The 8,172-nt window shown below is 44.7% G+C and overlaps 1 protein-coding gene across 1 annotated transcript; it reads left to right on the forward strand.

Annotated features, from left to right (window-relative positions):
• Nucleotides 1-3,456: 3,456 nt before the first annotated feature.
• On the forward strand, nt 3,457-3,837 carry LOC130736062 (uncharacterized). The gene has a single exon (XM_057587916.1). The coding sequence runs from the start codon at nt 3,457-3,459 to the stop codon at nt 3,835-3,837; it is 381 nt and encodes a 126-aa protein (XP_057443899.1).
• The last annotated feature ends 4,335 nt before the right edge of the window (nt 3,838-8,172 follow it).

The raw sequence follows: 8,172 nt of genomic DNA on the forward strand, positions 1-8,172 counted from the left end.
AATTTTTCTGAGCTTAGATTCGTCTTAGTTATGGCTAATGATAACCTAGGAACCAAGTTTGATCGAAGAAAAATCGACCCACCTAATTGTGCATAGTGGCCGTGAGCTACCCTAGGGGTGGGGGAAAATTCTTTTTTCGAAAACTTGTCCTTTCGCGCTAGATTATCGTACTTCGGAGTATATGCTACTTCGAGTAACCCTTGTATCTATTGTTTGCTGAGTTTCTGACTCATTGTGATTGATTTCTGTGGTTTTGCTCTAAAGGTGCTTTTGAGGAATTTCCTGAAGAGCAAGGAGTTGATTGTGTAGGAACGTTTGAAGAGAACCCTGGAGAATCTACAGGTGAGGGCTTCCCACTGAACTACTAGTTAATGCTTAGGGTCGACGCATTCGACTTGATTTACTGTTTATGCACTTGTTTGTGTCTGATTGGGAAAAGTTTTCTGAGGCTTCGGCTGACAATGTAGATGATTCATCTACTGACTGTTTTTGAGATTGAAGTACATGGTACGTGCTAAGTGGTTAATCTAGGATGTGTGATGTATGCTTTATATGCTAAGTGCTACGTGGTTATTCTAGGCTGTGTTGATATATGACATGTTTGTTGACTGTGCTGATTTAACTATGCCTTTTCACTTATATCTGTGGTACTGAGGAGTGAGAATAACGGGCAGGTCATGCCGATTTTATTTTGAGATTTTGGGGAAAGTTTGATAGGACGAACGAAGATTCGGACCTTGTTTTGGTTATAGTCGATCGAGACATTCTCGGGGAGTTAATTGGGATTATGGGATGTTGAAAACTCATAAGATTTGCGATAAGACTAAATGGAAATTATTTTATAAGGAAAATTCATAAGACATTAGACAACCTCTAAATCTTCAAATAATGATAACAAACTCGAAAGGAAGCTTAGGATTCAAATCTTAGTTTTGGAAAATGAGAAGTGTCGTCGGATCCAAGTGTTGAGAAAATTAATAAGTTCTGAGTATGTTGATACTCTTGTGCTCGAGAAGCAGTTGTGTTGTTGGGCTATCTGAGAGATAAGCCCGGGAAACGGGTAGTTTCCGAGTATGTTGATACTCTTTGCTCGTTGAGCAGTTTTGACCATCGGATGGAGATGAGTCGGATGATTTGGAGATCATCATGAGTTATTGTGTTCTTGTAAAGAATTGTCTTTTGTCGCAGAATCGACTTTACCTTAGGGTAAGCTTTTAGAGACATTAATTTAGCTAGAACACGTGGCGACGTGTCGAGTGAGGTCGGAGACGTCGTTTGGCTAATAATTTTGCATTCATGCACCATTAATGAGGTATTAACACGAGACAGACTTCGGACCTCGGTGGATTCCAAAATGGTCATAAGACCCGGATTTCCGCGTAATAGCGCTATTAGGCGACTCTTAGTAGCATACCGAAATGGCAGGCCTTCGGGTTTTATGCTGATCTGACTACCGTTGTTGTTGGAGTAAGAGGCACGCGGGCCGATATGGTCCCACCGTGGCTGGTGCTAGGGCTGATCCGTTGATGTCCATCCCTTTCGGAATGCATATTGGTTAACTGGGTTAACCGGCATCTGCATTTCATGCAACATGCATACTGACTTAGTTGCCGAGTGTGGTTGATAATTGTTAATCCTTTTTTATGCATGCTAGTTGTTATTATCGCTTTTTATATTCATTGTGGAATATACAACCCTAGGATGCTATCTTTAACTTATAAGCCTAAGTGGCTATCTCTTATCTGTATCTATTGGAATTATTATCTACATAATTCTTTGGAGTTGACCCTCGCGTCTTCTGTGAGTTTTGGCGGACTATGCCCATTGTCAGATGTCTTTAGCGGACTGGTTCACGATGGTCCACCCTTCGGGGGGGGACTAGATATAAGATGATAGATCAGGATGACCCCGGCGCGTGGGTGGTCGACCCCGCTAGCCATCGCGCGACGTACTCGGGGAGGATCATGGAGGATCGTGTAGACAGAGTAGGACACTTGATGGAAGGAGTGCTGAGGAGGTGCATTGTCAGTTTCAACTTGCCACCCGGCGTGCATTGCGGACCCGGAGTAGGAGCACCGCCACCACCGTCATCTCCTGATGATGAGGACCTCTCAGAGGAGGAGCCTGTGGGAGTGACTTCTTCAGAGTCCAGCACACCCACCGTTGCTATCATTGATGATCATGGTTCGGGCCCTAAGCCCGTGAGGTCAGCACCGGAGCACATTGCGGTAGCTAGGGGGGACAGATAGTGTTTATAGACTTGGTCGTTCTGGATTCAGATTCGGACGACGATCATGCTAGCACATAGTTTTGAGTGTTGGTGTGAGCTGCTCGAGATAGGATTAGTGTAGGAGTAGAGTCTTAGCTCTGACCGTCAGTGTTTTCTTTGGGGACAGGGTAGTTTCCCGCCTATAGCTTTTTGTGTGGTTCCTCTACGGGGATCACAGAGAGTTTGTTGGGCTAGGAGGTCTTGTTTTAGGCCGATTGGGCTAACTTATTCTCATTTTTGAAGGTTTGTGTTGCGGACACTTAACCTTTCCTGTTGGTTTGTACATATTGCCTACGGGCGTTACTTTTCCTTACTTCCCGTCACTGGAGGTTTACTCGTGACGTGGTTTGCTACTTACAGCGGGGGGCTGTAATTATTATTGTATATTAGTTCTGTTATCTTTTGTTGTTGAGTTTCATTTCTTTCAGTTTCTAATTTTTTTATCGAAAAAAAAATATTCACGTTTTTCCGCACTAATTTCTCTTTGGTTACTAAAGTGACGCCACCGAAATCGGGGTGTTACAACTATCATGAAAGATTGCATCGAATATGCAAAAGGCTGTCAAGATTGTCAGAAACATTCAGGAATCCAACACGTGCCAGCTAGCGAATTACATTCTGTTATCAAGCCATGGCCTTTTAGGGGATGGGCAATAGACTTAATTGGCGAGATTCACCCAGCCTCATCAAGGCAGCACAAATATATCATTGTGGCAGTCGACTACTTCACTAAATGGGTCGAAGCCATTCCACTACAGAACGTGACACAAGAAACGGTGATCGAATTTATACAGAACCACATTGTGTGTTGATTTGGATTACCAAAGTCAATCACGACGGACCAAGGCACAGTGTTCGTGGGACGCAAAGTGGCGGCCTTTGCAGAATCCTGGGGCATCAAGCTTTTAACCTCGGCCCCTTACTACGCTCAGGCTAATGGCCAAGTAGAGGCGGCCAATAAAATTCTAATAAGCTTAATCAAAAAGCATGTGGGTCGAAAACCAAAAAGCTGGCATGACTCTTTGAGCCAAGTCCTGTGGGCTTACAAGAATTCACCAAGGGAAGCGACAGGAACAACGCCTTTTCGACTGGCCTATGGCCAAGAAGTCGTGCTGCCCGCAGAAGTATATTTGCAATCGTGTAGAATTCAAAGACAAGAGGAAATCCCAAGTGAAGTTTACTGGAATATGATGCTAGATGAATTGGTTAACCTCGACGAAGAAAGAATCTCGGCACTAGACGTTCTAACAAGGCAAAAGGATCGCATAGCTAAAGCATACAATAAAAAGGTTAAAGATCGATCTTTTGTCACAGGAGACTACGTGTGGAAAGTTATCCTCCCAATGGATAAGAAGGATAGGGCTTACGGGAAACGGACCCCCAATTGGGAAGGGCCATTTAAAGTCGAAAAAACGTTACCTAATAATGCTTACGTGATTAAGGAATTGAGCAGTCAGCGTCAGTGTGTTACGATAAATGGCAAGTATCTAAAAGCATACAACAAGCCAATGTTGCATGAAATCAAAATTGAACAAAAGACAAATGTCGAGATTGCCAAATCGAATTAATTAGTCAAAAAGAGCATTACAGGTATGGAAAAATACAAATAAACTAGAAGCCTAGAACGGAAGACTGGCTTTGTATCCGTCATATCTAGCTTGCATGGGTGCTAATCGATCCACCAGCGCCGCCATCTGGCCCTCAAGTCGAGCCTTCTTTTGGCGAGCAGCCAGGTCTTCAAAGGAGACCGCAGACATCTCGACGGGTAGTCGAACGAGACCTTCCGGGTCTTGCTGGTCCAAAGAGTCCTGGAGAAAATCGAATTTCTCCTTCCATTCATCTATTTGGTATTCCTGAAAGAACACCATGATCGAAAGCTCCCTGAACTCTTCAAACAGGGGCTTGGCTTCCAAGAGTAGCCCCTGGAATTCCTGAAGAGGAATTCTAACACGTGCAATGATGGGCCTGTGAAGCAGTTGATCAATGAGTCCTAAAAGCTCATTAAGGCAAGAAGAAGATTCATACAGGCTCTGGAAAAGGTTATCCTGGAAAGCCAGGTCTTTGATACAACGAAGAATGAGCCTGCTATCCATAGTCAAAGATAGAAGGTCCTCGGTAGCAGGAAGAAAATGAGAATGGAAGAAAGAAAAGTTACTAATGAGAAAAGAGTAAAAAACGGCTTCATTTATAATAGGGATGTAACAAACAGCCGCATTAATGCAGGGCATGCAGTTGCCAAAGCGTCAGCCAAACACGGCAAGCCACGTCAGCCACTACCGTAAGTGGAAGAAGTTCTTAAGTCGTTGAACAAGAACGTGATAAAAAGTGTCATAAATTACCGTGGTTTCCAAGGAGGTTTGGAAGATGAGAAGTTAGATTAGATGCCAAGCTAAATGGTATGAAACTCAGCAATACAACGCAGAAAGCATTTTAACAAGGGAATAAAATATCGACAATAAAATGCAATCGAAAAGTAAAGCATGTCGAATATCACCAATACGAAATTCATTCATTGTTAAATGTCAAACAGAGTTACAAGAATGGACATTACAATATTGGCAACAAAGACCACATAAACCCGTGGCCACTACAACAAGTAAAAATCACGAGATCTAAACCCTCGACTTGAAGGCTTCAAGCTGAACCCTGGCAGCAGCAATCCTGGAATCCAAGCTTTGCTTCACACGCTGTTCCGCTGCAACCTCCTTAGAGAGTTGAGATGTCGATAACATCACATTTGTGCATTCGGCAGCTAGAGTGTTTAGCCAGGAAGTCACAGCCGGGCCTTCATCAATCAACGTTGCTCTCTGCTTCTCGAGCCTTGCCACCTCCCTTTGAAGCTCATCCAGTCGAGCATCAACACTCGACAACTCAGCCGCTATAAGAGTTTTCCTAGCAGTCAGCTTGAGAATTTCATCTTTAGCAGGCAAGAGTCCATTGGTGTTGGAAGCCACTTGTGCCTTTTTGGTCTCGATGAGTTGTTCCACCGTAATGGCCTTGTCAAGTGTGGCAAAGATATCGACCAAGAGAGTCTGAAGCTCGACGAGAGCATCTGCCCGAGTTTGGTCAAGTCGCTGGCCCAATAAGAAGGCAAGCAGCCCTTTAACTTCCTGGCCTGGTTGAGGGTTAGCCCGGATCCCGTCGATGAAGCCTTCATCGAAAATCAGTCCTTTCAACTTACCAAAAGCTTCCTCAATCTGGCTATCATTAACTACCCCACTAGACTGAGCTGTCTCAGTAGTTTCAGCTTGGCGTGGCGGAGAATCGAGATCCAGAGTGCCATCAAAGAAGCTCTGAAAGATGGAAAGAGGATCTTCAACCAAAAGAGCACTAAGCCTCTCACCTGAAGTGTGGGAAGAAGCAGCCGTCCTAGAAGAAGCTGAACCTCCTTTAGCATGAGGAGAAAGCAAAGCGACCCTGGCATCCTGTTGAAGCTGTTGGGGAGAAGGTTGAAGCTGTTGAGGAGAAGGTTCAGAATGAGTCGAGGCCGGAACATCAGCCTTTGGTGGGAGCATAACACCAATCACCCGGTCAGGCTGAATGATTGGGGGCACTTGACCTTCACCACTCTGTACCTCGACATGTGGCGCATTCTCTTCACGAGCAAGGGAGGACACGTTCTGAATATCCTGCGGAGGAAAATTAGAAAGGTTATCTCGACATTCTTTGGTATAATAGGGTTCACAACCAGGATGCTGCCAAGCGATTGGTTTCGAGTTAAAATAGAATGTCAACTTGTCCCACACAGGGTCCGACTCATTAGAGTCAAAACTCGAGCTCGAGGATTCTAAACTGCTCAAAGAGCTAGACGGAACAACTGGTGGGGGTTTAGAAGAAAACCATGTGGCTCGAGGCACAGCCATTTTAGACATGCCAACCCTCTGAAGAATAAAAGTGGAAATGATTGAGAGGGAAAGAAAAGAAAGCAAATTAAGACAAGATGTGAATCATAATGATTTACCTTAGGGCCAGACTCTTTGAGAGGACTGGAACTGGTTGAACTCTTAGAGTGTGGGAAGAGGAGCTGCCAGACTTACGACTAGACTTCTTCCTGGAGGTCTTCTTGGCCGAAGCCATCTCGACAGGAATAGGTGTAGTGCCTTGAAGAAGAGGGCTGGAAGCTTGCTGATCAACACCCCGATCACCACCTTGCTGCATTTCCTCATGTTGGCTGGCTGACTTGGCCGGAGAAGGATTTCCCACAGCAAGTTCACCAGCACCTTTAGTCCTTTTCTGGCTTGCAGAGGTGGTAGGTGTGGCCCCTTTTTTTCGACTCTGAAACAAAAAGAAAAAGATCACAAAGGTATATATCGAATAATGATCAAAGCTTCACAGTTTCAGTATTACCTTAGGCATCTTGAGCTTATCCGCCAAAGTAACATCATCATCATCATCCTCAACCTCGATAGTAGCAGAAGTCACCCGGGGAGAAGCTTGAGGGGTTGGTCGAGGAATTGGCTCAGCTACAAAAGAAAAACAAAGAAAAATTAAGCCATAAGTATCGCAAAGATGCCAGGTCGAAATGATTACCTTGACCAATAAGCGTTCTTATCGATATGTGGTTGAAGATTTCGACCGGCACATGGAGCGGAAAATTCCATAAGTAACGCTTGGTCCAGGTTACCCGCTTCCGAGGGGGCAATGCGCTATGGTAAAAGTTTTTGATGCTTACGTGGTCAACCCATTTAGGAAGCACCACTGGAAAGACCAAAGCATACTTACAAGTAGGCAATGGTGGGAACCTAAAGCCCGTTTTTCGAATAATGAAAGAAAGACCATCCTCATCAGAGGGAATGCTCAATCGAGTTTTCTTGGCTTTAGCTTCCCACATTTGCCTTAGAACTTGAGCTGCTTTGGCAATAGTCTCCTGAAGTCGAGGACCCGGAAAGTATACTACACTAAATAAGTGTTGGAAAGCGTTGATCTCAGACGTATGCATACCTTTGGTCTTCTTCGGAGCCTGCTTCTGCAAAAGAAAAATATTCGTTATGCGCTGGAAGCAATCTTCAATCGGTGTCGAAATATCATGCCAATAAGCAGACCACAAAGCCTTAAACGCCTGGGTGACGTAAAAAGATGGAGCAAAATTGAAAGGGCTCAGGCCAAGCAGCTCCTCCTCGTTGAAGTAGCTAATAGTAGTGTCGAAGGTACTACGTTTGGTGATGGTCCCGGGATAGAGGACAAGGGATTGGTCGAACAAAGTATTGGGCAAATCTTGGCTCAGCCCAAATTGTCGAGACACAAGCTGGGGATTGTAGCCACACAGAGTGAAGTCATTACTGGCAAAGTTGATAGTCAACACCCTGGGGGATAATATAGTTTGCCAAAGCTCGATTTGATGCTGAGAGAGGTTCTCTGAGCCAGGAAGGTTGGGATAAGAATTCCTCAGCCACCGAGGGCCATAAGAAGGTTTGTGATACGGCGCAAAGCCCGAGCGAAAACGTTTTAGCTCAAAAAACATGGTGAAATGCTTCTTAAAGTCAGCTTCAATTGAAGCGTCATAAGGGGGAGTTAGGGCTTCAAGCCTGAAAGCATCAACCCTTGTGTTAGACACCACGGGGGGAGGGTTCTTGGCCGGAAGAAATGATTCGAAGACCGCATTCATCCAAAGCTGAAGTAGCCAGAAAGGACCGGCTGCATTCAAAGACACAACCTTAGGATCTCGAATGTCGGCTATCGCTTCATTGATCATTTGATAAAGATTGCCAAGCACAAGCCTGGCCATAGCGATAGTTCGACCCTCATGTAACAAATTGGCCAAAGGAAGAAGTTTAGCTGGAATCCTAAAGGATTTGGTGCAGAACACATAGGCAGAAAGCCAATATAGAAGAAACGCGACGTGCTCAGCGTCGGAGACTTCACCATTCTCGACATAGTGATCCTTAATAAATTTACTGAAAGCT

The sequence above is a fragment of the Lotus japonicus genome, chromosome 2 (assembly GCF_012489685.1).
Source record: "Lotus japonicus ecotype B-129 chromosome 2, LjGifu_v1.2".
Classification (NCBI taxonomy): domain Eukaryota; kingdom Viridiplantae; phylum Streptophyta; class Magnoliopsida; order Fabales; family Fabaceae; genus Lotus; species Lotus japonicus.

Bases quoted from the DNA above. Each gene is read 5' to 3' on its own strand.
- LOC130736062 (XM_057587916.1), top strand. From the start codon at position 3,457: ATGATGCTAGATGAATTGGTTAACCTCGACGAAGAAAGAATCTCGGCA.